This window comes from Candoia aspera, chromosome 3, assembly GCF_035149785.1.
Source record: "Candoia aspera isolate rCanAsp1 chromosome 3, rCanAsp1.hap2, whole genome shotgun sequence".
Taxonomy (NCBI): domain Eukaryota; kingdom Metazoa; phylum Chordata; class Lepidosauria; order Squamata; family Boidae; genus Candoia; species Candoia aspera.
Genome location: NC_086155.1, coordinates 9,380,590 through 9,393,587, shown reverse-complemented (window position 1 = coordinate 9,393,587; position 12,998 = coordinate 9,380,590). Strand labels below are relative to the sequence as shown.

The following is a 12,998-nucleotide window of genomic DNA, read 5'->3' as shown; positions in this document are numbered from 1 at the left end:
ACTGGTCTACCTTGTAGGGCTGTAAACATAGCTGAAATAATCTGTCTGAGGAACCTAGAGCCCTGTCACCTAGTAATAGTATACATGTGAATGAGAGGGGAAAAAAGGGATTCGCTTGACCCACACCACAAAGTGAGAAATAAACCTGCTTTTCTCCTTTCGAACCAACGAACTTCAAGTCAAATCTGTCCATTTATCTTCATTTCTCTGTTACAGCTTCTGCTGCTTGGTCCCATGCAGAAGTGACAATATTGGAGCAGCTCTTTTGCCACTTCCATAAGACTTTATTATGTCCAGCATAAATTTGATCCTATGCACTTCTTGAGCTGTATGAAAAGGATTTTTTAAAAAATGTATTTTACACACAGAATGGCAGGCCTGGGTTTTTTTTCTATGTGAACTTCCACAACAATAACATTAATAGTGTTGAGAATGCATTCTGAAAAGTTTTCTAATCCTTTTACAACCACTGAAGGTCAAAAATGGGAGCAGCTGATCTTTCTAAGAAGTAACTCTGCTCTTTTTTTGTTCCAGGCATGCTACTTATGCACTGAATATGTATGCTCTTTGGCATATCTTAGTCATCTCACTGTCTGCTCCATCTTCTTTTTTCTTCTAGGCAAATATGTTACAAATAATGGTCAGAGCTTGGTTGGAAATTCACTGGAGGCCAGCGTATTCCCAAATACATAACTGCTTATTACAAAAGCAGGTTAAAAACTGGCACAGGAGCCTTAGCATAACCAGCACAAAATGTTCAAAATCTCAGCGGAGAAGCTGTAAAGCAAATATATCTGAGAAGAAGCTGGTAAAGTAAACAAATGTTCAGATTAATTGCAAATAATATGTGAACTGTATGTCTTTGCAAGACTTTTCTTAATTACTTTAAAATCTCTTGTTCCTCTTCCTGAAAGCACAAATTTAAGAAAAAATACAAAAATAATTGAATTAAGATTTAAGAATTTAGGTGAGAATTCTGACATGTTTTTTCAATATCTCTGTTGCATGCAAATGTTCTGTGTTTAAATGGTAGAACTGTGTAGATAGACTTAAGGCTTCAATTCTACACATACATAAATACATTTTACTGAATTTGGGATTTTTCTTTGAATAAAAATGGTTAGTGTTAAATATTATTTGTTGAATTTGCATCCTATACTTTTTCTTTGGAACTCAGAGTAACATGCAATATTCTCTTCTTCCTTGTAATCTTGCAGCAGTATTATGAAAGAATAGATAGGGTAACGGTGAATGGCCTAAATTTATCCATCTGGCATTCAGTTAACATTTCTTGACAGTGTTCTATAATATCCTGGCTTTTGTATTCAAATATAAAAAAAAGAAATGTAAAAAATCAGTGTCAGACTTTTTCCTTCTAGTTGCTGGAATGTGTGATTGGTTTATAAGATCCACTAATAAGTAGCTGGCTCACAATCTAAGTTTGTTTCTTTCGGAATATCACAGGAGAGCTGTTAGTCTGTGGTAGCCAAAAATCAGAAGTACAGTAGCACCTTTTCCAACTAACACATTTTATTAAAAAGCATGCTTTTGTGAGCTGCAATTCAGTCTCAGAGCTTATGCCTTTTAATAAAATTTGTTAGTCAGAAGAAGTACTAGTTCCTTCTGATAGTACATGTAAACATCTCTTCTGAGTCCTGAGGTAATGGAAATTATTACTAAATAAATCCCCTCTTTCTCAGGAGAGAGGTCTCTTAGTGAATTTCTGTTTATATGAGAGGTTTCAGATCGTTATTTTATAAATCCTTTTGGCAACAGCAAGCACACCAAAGAGGTATTTCTTGCATCCTCTCTTCAGCCTTTCTCAACCTTTTGACCCTGGAGGAACCCTTGAAATATTTTTGGGGAACCCCTTCACAGGCTCAAATATAGGCCAGAAGTTACAAAACAATTATATCCGTTTCCTGTGTAGGCCTGTATACATACATTAACGGTGTTCTTAAACTAAAAATAAAGAATGAAACTTACCTCTTTAATGTGAAGTTGCTCAAATTTGCAATAATTTTTAAAATAAATCGTGGTCTCCTAGGGACCCCTAGTGACCTCTCACGGAACCATGGTAGAGAAACGCTGCTCTAGGTAATACTGTATGCTGTAGCAATTTTCAGTGTAACCACGTGGTGATGCTATGCAAACTTTCTCAAGGTTATGTTTAAGATATTTCTTAGAAAGTATCACAGAAGCATATAGCTGGCCATCTGTATTTTGTTCATGTGACAAGCCAGCATTCTTTTAAAAATCCAGAAGAATTTTTCAGCAGCTTTTTTGTCTAATTGTCATGTTAACAAACACTGAGCTGGTTCAGCTTTTTTTTTTTTTAAAGAAGGAACAAAACACCTCAGAAGTGACTTTTTTCTTATATTGTAGCAAGGTAGAAGGGCTGAAAATGAAAGCAGGAACAAACTGGGTGTCTTTATCATAACCATTTTTTCAGTGTTTTGGGGATTGCTAGTGTTTGTTACTTCTAGGAGAGAATATATTGGGGCTTTTTTTACTGTTTTTTAAATGGTCAGGGTTAGTTTTAGGGAGTTCTTATCTGGAGATGTCAGGTATTGAACCTGAGATTAATATTGAAATTTCAACTTCACTAGATTTCTCAACATTGGGTGGAGAATGAACCTAAAGGTAGGGATGGGTTTTTGAGGAATGTTTAGTATTGAATAAGTAATATGCAAGATTGTATGAAAAAAAAAAATTGTCATCCTTATTTGGGATCACTGTGTCCTCTTTTAAATGATTTTGTGTTCCTTTAAAAGACAAGTCAGGGCTTGGGTTTGTACACAGCCCAATTACTATGCCTTAAAAATAAGGCTGTGCACATCCTTTGTGAGGAATATGAGGCTTGTTCCCAGGGGTACTGTATGGGGAAAAAAGCAAGCTGTACTCATGAATTCAGAAAAATGGAAAGTGATAGCAGCTTTTATTCTTACTGAATAATTGGTAGAATTCAGGAGAAAGACAAAACTACCTCTGGATTGCAGGCCACCACAGTATGTTTCTCTCAACTTTAAGTATTTTTCCTGAATAAAAAAGCTGGATCACAGTATTCATCAGATCAATCCCCAGAATGAACCCTACATGTTTCTCCTAGAATTGAACAGAAATTAGTATGTTTAGAACTGAAAGCCTTTGAAACTTCGGATTTCACAAATAATTAGCTTCTCTGAATAATGCTTCTCCCCATTTCAGAGTCGATATTTTGTCGATCATCGAAAGGTACATGTGGTAGGAGGGAAAGGAGGGGATGGAATTGCTTGTTTTCTCAGTGAACCTAGAAAAGAATTTGGAGGTCCCGATGGAGGAGATGGAGGAGATGGGGGACATATTATATTTAAAGGTAAGATTATTATATCTCGTACACACCTTTTCAGTTTTAAGACAATTTTATGAGATGGAGAGTTGTCTAAATTCTTTGCTAACCTCTCCTGCAGCAAGTTGAGTTTGGGTAATGGAATTGATAAATGTGTTTGTGCCTACCCACAATGGAGGATGCTGTGGCGCTGCGGGTTAAACCGCTGAGCTGAGCTTGCCGATCGGAAGGTCGTCGGTTTGAATCCGCGTGACGGGGTGAGCTCCCGTTGCTAGTCCCAGCTCCTGCCAACCTAGCAGTTCAAAAACATGCCAATGTGAGTAGATTAATAGGCACCGCTTCGGCAGGCAGGTAACGGCGTTCCGTGTAGTCATGCCGGCCACATGACCATGGAAGTGTCTACGGACAAACGCCGGCTCTTCGGCTTTGAAACGGAGGTGAGCACCGCCCCCTAGAGTCGGACATGACCGGACTTAATGTCAAGGGAAACCTTTACCTTTACCTTACATTGGAGGAATGGTTGGTGAAGATGATGGAGCTTGCAGAGATGGCTAAATTAACTTCCTGGATCAGAGAAAAAATAACTACATTTATGGTTGACTGGAAACCCCTTGTAGACTTTTTTCATGAAACGGGAAAAAATGCATTTAGGTTTGTACTTTTGATGATTAGGAAAAAAAGTGGATAATAGAAAACAGTTTTTTTTTAGTTGTAGAGTAAGAGATAACTTTGTAAATATATTTGCTGCAGAGGAAATTGGAAGCTTCTTTATTTCTTTTTATTTTTCATTGCACTTTTGTTTTTTCTTTTCTCTTTCCTTTCTCTTTCTCTTTTGTATTAATTTGTGTTAGTTTTTATGTTCTCTTTAAAACTTTTAATAAAGTTTATATGTAAAAAAAGATAAATATCTTTGTGCCAAGAGAGACTCCTGGAGGGGAATAAGAACCTCCCATGCCTTTGATACAGTGCCACTTCTAACACGTCACAGAACTGCAATAGCCCATCAAGCAGCTGTCTTAACTGCTGGCTCATATTCAGCTTGTTGTCAGTGACCACGCCAAGTGAATTTTCAGTCCTTTCAAGTCATGAATCCCTGACGTTTTTCTTTTTTAAATGTAACTAATTTAAATAAATGTATTAAATAATTTAATTTAAATTTACATAAATTTAATAAAATAAAATTAATAATAATAATACTTTGCATTTCTTCCTGTTGAAGGACATCTTGTTCCCCTAAGCCCAGTCTTTTAACCTGTCCACATTAGACTACAATCTCATTCTATCATCCTGGATGTTTGCCACACCATTTTTGTCATGAGCAAATTTGACAAGCAGCCCATCAGTCCCATCATCCTCCTATGTTTCTATAATTCTGTAATTGTATTATATAGTGATCGTAGTCTTATGAAATAGTAATTATCTCTGAGCAGCTGTTAACACTTGAAGCAAAATATCAGAATTGTAGGCAAGGTGCAAGTTAGTATGTATTATTTGGGGTATATCACTATAAGAAAGAAGATAGTACCTGAATCAGCCTTTCTCAGCCTTTTGACCCTGGAGGAACCCTTGAAATATTTTCCAGGCCTCAGGGAACCCCTGCACATTCAGGCTCAAATATAGACCAGAAGTTACAAAATTATTATATTTGTTTCACGAGTAGGCCTGTATATATGCACTAACAGTGTTCTTAAGCTAAAAATAAACAATGAAGCTTACCTCTTTCATGTGAAGTTGCCCAAATTTGAAATATTTTTTTAAATAAATCACGATCTCCCAGGGAACCCCTGGTGACCTCTCATGGAACCCTAGGGTGCCATGGAACCCTGGTTGAGAAACCCTGATCCAAATTAATAACAGTGAGAATAATATTGAATTGGTTATATTTGCTGTAGTTGTAGAAACGCTAGAAAATGGTTACAAGAAAAATATCTTGTCTCTAACTTTGTTTTGCATGGAAGTCAATAACATTCCTCCATCTTTCATTTTACCTTGAGAGTACACTTTGGAGTTCAGAATGGCATAAGTACCTAAATTTAACAAATCTTCATAAGATTCCATTCTGAACACACTTAAAAAGAGTCTGGTAGCTGCATGTTGGTTTTACTAGCTGAATTTAGCAAGGCAAGTCTTCTGAAAGAAGCTCTTAAAATATGTGTTCTTAAAAAATGGGAACAGAATAGATCAAAACAGTTACGTTCCATCTGTTAAAGCATTTGTTTTGTATATTATAGTGCTTTTGGACCGTTCGGTGTTTTATTCCTATAAGGAAGTAACTTTGACTCAGTGAAGTATCTTTGACTCAATAATCTTGAAATACCGTACAGTTGATGCCTGCCTGCACTTGAGATTGCATGTTAAATTTCAGAGATTAAATGGTTTGCTCTAATAGAAATAATGTTAAGATAGGTTAATTAATTGTAAGAGATTAGATTTGTAAACTCATCTGTATCTGTATCGGAGAAAGTCGGAAGTCGCTTTCCTTTTCTTTTTTCTTTCTACTGACACTTTTATGGTTTGTTCTTTTTTCTTTAGTTCTGTTTTCTATCTGTTCTATATTCTCTTTGGTTTGTATCTTAACTATATTTTGAAAAAATAATAAAGTTCTATATGCAAAAAAAAAAAAAAAAAGCATGTTAAGTTTCATTTACTTGTTTGGTGCTTAGTGTTCCCGGATTTGCTCCTCTTGTTAAATTTTACCCTAAAGCTAACTTCAGTGTGGTTAAACTAACAGTTCACAAACACTGATTGCAAGAAATATTTCCCTTTTGTAGTAAACTGATAAGGCCACCACAGGATGTCCTTTCTAAACTAAGATTTCGGAAGCGACCCACTCAGTTGTTGCTATTTTTATTGCTTATTTTCTGAGTCTTAGTAAAACAGTGGTGGAGGTAGCAAAAGCATATCTGCATAAAGTAATGTTGCCAGAATAATGAACTCTTCCCTTTGGTTACTCAGAGCAATAAGCATATACTTTTTAATGCCTCATCAGCTCTGCCTCCAAAATTATTTTGATAATCAAAAGGAGTATGGGAAGCCTTTTCGGGGTCATCAATCTTTTGATAACTTAATTTGTTCAGGCCAGGAGGAGAGCTATTTACCCAACCTAGTTATGTGTTCTAATCTTTTCTCCTTTTTGTCTCTTCCTGGCTTTCTTTTGTTAAAATAGTCTACCTATTTTGGCTCCCATTTTTCTCAGACCTATCTAGACTAGCAATACTTTCGGCTCAGGTTAGAAACCTTTGGCAAGCCTCACTTGAAGTCTTTCCTCTCCATCAAGAGCCGAAGTCACACAGAAGAACAGAGTGAGTCAGCCAACCCGGAGGTCTTCCTGCCACCACTAGTCAGTCTTTTTCTTATTACAGAGAGAAAATCCTTTGACCCTTTAAGGCCAGATCTGCTCATGGGCTGGACTTGAGCTCAGCTGGTCTGAGTGCTAGTGGACAGAGGCCTGTTAGAGTCCTCCACTGAATTGAACTTAAAGTTACAGCTCCAGTGACATTGCTGGATCTTATAGGAGCTGAACCCAACTCTTCAAGTACATTGCACTCCAAGGCTTTTGGTAGCACAGTCATCCTGGGTTTTGAAGCAAACCTACTGAAATGGATTTCACAGCTTGGAAGAGTGATCCAGTTTCCCCTGATTAGCTGGGACCAGAACAGACAAAGGAATGGAATATCGATGCCCATCCTTTGAACTGTTCTGAATTATCAGCTCTGTGATAGCTCTTAGGAAGCCAAGGAGAACACTGAGCACTGGCAGTCAGCTATTAGTAGGGATCTCCTCTCTTCATTCCCCTCCAAAAGTTCTCCCTTTTGAAGATTCTGTTCAATACCAACATTCAAGGATCAAAACTGCATGCTAATACATTCTTTTTGCATGTTCTGCTGAACAGTAAGCTCCCTCTTCCCCTCCTCTATTTCGTGCCTTTAACTTTTCCTGCCCAAATGTAGCACTTTGTCCTTGTTGAAAATCAGGTTGCTGGTTTCTGTCCTGAATCTTGATCCTGTTCTCGAAGCTATCCCTAACCCCTATCTTGGTGTCATCTGCGGATTTGATAATCCTATTTTCTATTCCTTTGTCCAAGCCATTTATTAATACATTGAATAGCACAAGGCCTACAGTGGAGCCCTGTGTGGTACACCACTTTGAAACTCCCAACCTGGTGTGAATCCATTAGCATGTATCTGTTGAGTGTGATCATATAAGCAGCTCTGCATCTATTTAATAGTAGCATAGTTCCAGCCTGTTTCTTGCCATCTATTCTCTACTAAAATCTCATGGGGAGACTTTGTAGAATATTTTTCAGAAATCAGAGTACAGGCCTTTCTGGGTTTGGATGGGAGACCACCAAGGAATCCCTGGACTCTAGTTAGATAGGGAAGTCAAAAGTTATCCTGGAAGAAGGCAGTGGCAACCATTCCTGTTGTTGTGAGCTTGATTTGTGGATTCTTAACATAGGCAGATCAAGCAAAATCATTTGAAGTTATCTGTTGTCCATATACTAGCATCTCCTTCAAGCTTCCCTCAATCCTCTGGAGCCAGTTTTAAGTTTGCCATTCTGAGTGTGGAGGTGGACCATACACAGAAACACATATCAATAATGGGAATAGAAGTGCCTTCTGCTGACAAAGTTCTTGGGATCCAAATCAGTGAAAGGGAATGTGAAATTTTTAAAAAATTATAAAAGCAAATAATTCAAACGAAAATAGCATGATCATATTTGCACCCCCACAATAAACATGATGAATTACAAAAAGGCAAGATAAAACAGGATGAGAAAAAGGAGGCCTGATTTTAAAAATCCATTAATCCAAATAATAAAACTGCTCAGAGTCAGTTCTGATTAGAGTGGCCTATAAGCCCTCTATATATTTATAAATATATAAATAGGTAAGTAAGGTAAAATAAAAGAACGAATCAACGTATGTAGTAAAGCACGTACTTTGGTTTAATTCCCACACAAAAAAGAATGAATGTTGAGAATTTAACTACTGAAACAATGGGACAATGAAGAACTGTAATTATATTATTGTTGAAAATAATGAGAATTGCTAGCAAATACAATAAAATATTAATTGCAATTTGCCTAAAATTTAAATATTTCAAAGTTGGTGTCGTAAAGTTATCTTTGCAAAGTTTTTTTTTAATATATATATATATATATATATATATATATATATATATATATATATATACACACACACATACATACATACATACATACATACGTATATTATTAGCGCTTTTGTCATTTAGGCAAAGGAACAGCTGCAGATTGCTCCCAATATATCAGCATCTGGTACCAAATAAAAACACAAGGTTTGGCATTTGTGGTGTGCTCTCATCCAGAAAACAGTTTGTCAATTCATAATTAGCACAGTTTTTTTTTTTAAAAAATTCATCTTTAGCATCTTGAATTGTAATATATTTTATTTTTACAGTGGATCAGCAAGTCAAATCCTTGGCCTACCTCCATCCATTTTATAAAGGTTTCAGTGGGGAAAGGGGGGGAAGCAAAAACTGTTATGGATCAGCTGGCAGATGCCTTTACATTAAGGTAAGTTGTTGATCCTTGTTAGCTTACATCCTTTTGTCAAAATGTTGAGTCTTAGCTGAATGGCTAATGTCCCGCATTTGGAAGATCTGCTGAGCACCTCTTTGCCCACAGATGGAGCAAACAGCCAACGGTTGTAAACCCTTAGCTGTATTTTACTTAAATTTATCTTTATTTTGTAGGTTCCCATTGGTACCATAGTTAAGGAAGGCAGCAACCTTGTAGCTGATCTCAACCATCACGGTGAAGAATACGTTGCAGCGTATGGTGGAGCTGGGGGGAAAGGCAACCGTTTCTTTCTGGCTAATGACAACCGAGCACCAACAACTGCTACTTCAGGAGAACCGGGTCAAGAAAGGTTTCTTCACTTGGAGCTCAAGACTGTGGCCCATGCAGGGATGGTGAGTATGTTTGCTTGTTTTTCAGTATATTTCACTCCGAAGAAACAAACCTTCATGTTAAGTCAGGAAAGTTGGACCATGGGAGATGTATGCATGTTAAAAAATACACTACTTGGAATACTTAGGTGCCCCCTCCCCCAAATTGGAAGACCTGAAAGACCAGGGTAAGGACAGGTCATCGTGGAGAAAATTTATCTGTGTGGTCCCTAAGAGTCGACAGCGACTTGATGGCACGTAATCAATGACATCTGCTTGAGTGTTGCTTGAAATTCTTGGCTTACAGATTGTTGATGATTGGGCTAACAAGAACCTGAAAACTTGGGAGTGAGAAGGTGGGTGGCCTTGCCTTGTTTAGCCAAGTTTAGCCTGTTTGTTTGTTTGTTTGTATTGGCTGCCCAACTCCAGTGGACAAAACTAGAAAAAACAAAAAACTGCTAAATATTTGTTCCAGTAGAATTAAATGTAAGGTTGAAGGCAAAAGCTGCCTCCCTTTCAAATTGGGCTCTTTATTCCAGATAGGGTTCCCTAATGCTGGGAAATCTTCACTCTTGCGAGCTATCTCCAGAGCAAGACCCGCTGTGGCTCCATACCCATTCACAACCTTGAATCCTCACGTAGGCATTGTTCACTATGAAGACTACGAGCAGATTGCAGGTACGGTTTTATATTTCCTTCTACTGATTTTTTTTTTTAAATGACATTCATGGTGTTACTTCCTTCTGGAAAAAATAAAACGCTTGGTGACACTGATACCACTTGGAAGAGCTGAAGTTTGTGCTAAGCAGGGGGGAAAGAAAGCTTTGCTGCAGGACACCCTTTTCCATGACCCAAGGCTGGAGAAGCATGAAGCAGCTGAAAATAAAATTGAAACCTTTTTGGTTGTCTCTCATTGTGTGTATGTGAACTGCAAACAAATCAAGGGGTCCAGAACATGGGGGGTATTCAGCTGCCCCACAGTCCTCTAGCCCAGAGTTTTCAGACAGTGTTCCGTGGAGCTGTAAGGTAAAGGTAAAGGTTTCCCTTGACGTAAAGTCCAGTCGTGTCCGACTCTAGGGGGCGGTGCTCATCTCCGTTTCTAAGCCTTGGAGCCGGCGTTGTCATAGACACTTCCGGGTCATGTGGCCAGCATGACGACACGGAACGCCGTTACCTTCCCGCCAAAGCGGTACCTATTGATCTACTCACATTGGCATGTTTTCGAACTGCTTGGTGTTCAGGAGCTGGGACGAGCAACGGGAGCTCACCCCGCCGCACGGTTTCGAACCGCCAACCTTCCAATCGACAGCGGTTTAACCCGCAGCGCCACCGCGTCCCTGTAGAGTTCTGGAAAACCTTGATGGGCTTCTCTAGGAGACTAAGGGAGAAAATCATGCCAACACAGCCAATTTTCTATCATTAGAGCCTTGCCCCTCAATCAGGGATTCGGGAAAGTTTTTTTTTTTTTTTTGACAGATTCCACGGCCTGAAAAACTTGGAAAACTCCTGCTCTAGCCATCCACATGCTGGGTTTTTTTTCCAGGCAGTTTCCCTCTTTATCATTCTTTCACCACCAGAATTTTATTAATCATGTTATTCTGTTTTGTCTTACTTTGCAGTTGTAGATATCCCTGGAATAATAAAAGGAGCCCATGAAGACCGAGGGCTTGGCTTAGCCTTCCTGAGACATATAGAACGCTGCTGCTTCCTTCTGTTCGTGTTGGACCTCTCTGTGGCTGAGCCCTGGGCTCAGCTGGAAGCCTTGAAATACGAACTGGAGCAGTATAAAGTTGGCCTGTCACAGATTCCTCAGGCCATTGTTGCAAACAAGCTTGATCTTCCAGAGTCAAAGAACAATTTATCTCTCCTCAAGGAGCAAGTGAAGCAGAGAGTCATCCCGCTATCTGCTCTGACAGGAGAAAATCTGGAGGCGTTGTTGCTGCATCTGAGAGAACTCTATGATGATTACCTAAAAGCAGAAAACGAACAGGCTCGCAAGCCAATGAAATGGTAGTCAGTAACAGCTCTTCCTTTGTCATGTTGAGATAGGAAGGAAAAGTATAGTTGGAATTTGGGGGCGGACAGCAGATACAGTCTCTAAAAGCAGAAGATTGCTTTGAGAGACAGAGCCCTACCAGCAGAGTGTGCTAGTAGCAGGTGAGAAAGAATGATCAATCTGTACAGATAATAAATTAAGCAAAACATGAGTCCACCATGCAACAGAGAGTGAAATGTTCTTAAGCCTATAGAGATCTAAAGGGCATAATGTAATCAAAGGTACATTCAATAATTTAATAAAGGTAAGTTTATTTATTATGGCATTTCTGTAGCACCAATTCCACATGGACCCCAGGCAGTTTCCAAATTCTTAAAACTCAAATATAGCACAGCCAGGGTTCCACTAGAACTGTACCCAAAACTCATAGTGATCATTCCCAAGGAACATTGTAGGTCACGGACTCTTCAAAAAAGTCGTGTTTTATCTGCCATCAAGGAAGGTGCTGTCTGGGTCTTCAAGAGAAGACTATTCCTTAAGGATAGAGAGGAAATTTCCTCGCCCCGCCCCACTTCCCATACCTTCCAAGGGGTAGAGGGACTCTTGAGTATCCCATATCTGGATGCCTGCATTTGGTGAATCACTTCTCTTTGGAGCAGGCTGTCCTGAGCATATCTCGGTGCCAACCTTGTAGGGTTTTATAAGTGATGGCCAGCACTTTGAATTTTATTTGGAAGCCTACTGGCAACCCTACAACACTAGTGTTACATGATTCCAGTGGTTCTTGCCTACAGCTGTATTATGCATCAGTTGCAGTTTCCATGTACAGTGCACTGCATTGGTCCAAGCTAGTGGTGAGAAGGACATGGGTGACTGATGCTAAGACTTCCTGCTATAGGTAGGGTCACAATTGGCACTTCGTATTGGGGAAAGGCCCCTCTAGTCTTGGCTTCCACCTGCCTATCAGCAGTAAGTGTGGAGGGACACCAAAATCATGGACTGGTTCCTTAGGAGAAGTCCTACTTTGTTTAGAGTAATCACCAAGGCAAGTAAAGAGACAGATGGTTTCTGGACAAACAGCCCCTCACAGCTTGCAAAGACCATTTCATGTTCTCCATAGCATATCCAGCCAGGTTAGGGTTAGAAATAATATCATCAGCATCTTGATGGTACCTCACGTTGAACCTCCTGATGACATCTAGCAGTTTCACGTAGATGTTAAAAAACAGGCAAGAATGATGAACCTTAGGGAGCAACTGCCTCATCACCCTGACTGAAATTTTCTGCTCAGGAAAGAGCAAAACCATGGAAGAATAGTGCTCATAACTTCTAATTATTATGCCAGAAGGATGCCATGGTAGGTTGTTGAATGCGGCTGAGAGGTCTGTTTCATCTAAGGCATTTAGCAAATGTAGCCCTACCACCTTCTCAACAACTTTCCTGAAAGGGGAAGGTTGGAGACTGGGTGGAAGTTGTCTAAACTGGCCAGATCTAGGGAGGACCTCCAAGAGGTATATCAACTCCTATTTCAAGATAGGTAGCACATCATCTCACCAGTGAGGCATTGACCACATTCCAGATCCAGTCATTCAGATACATACCAGCCTTGCAAAGAAACCAGGTTGGGCATGGATCAAACTACAAGTGGCACCGTTCCTCCTATCCACTCCCAGAATCAGACAAATGATTCTAGGTAACTTCACAAGATGTTACCCACCCACTTCCTTGGACCCCATCCATGTG

At 39.3% G+C, this 12,998-nt stretch overlaps 1 protein-coding gene across 1 annotated transcript; it reads left to right on the top strand.

Moving 5' to 3' along the window:
• The first annotated feature begins 598 nt into the window (after positions 1 to 598).
• Positions 599 to 11,574, top strand: MTG2 (mitochondrial ribosome associated GTPase 2). Its single transcript, XM_063296970.1, has 6 exons — positions 599 to 808; positions 3,208 to 3,355; positions 8,770 to 8,885; positions 9,065 to 9,283; positions 9,799 to 9,937; positions 10,879 to 11,574. The coding sequence occupies exons 1-6, from the start codon at positions 626 to 628 to the stop codon at positions 11,271 to 11,273; spliced, it is 1,200 nt and encodes a 399-aa protein (XP_063153040.1). The 5' UTR covers positions 599 to 625; the 3' UTR covers positions 11,274 to 11,574.
• The last annotated feature ends 1,424 nt before the right edge of the window (positions 11,575 to 12,998 follow it).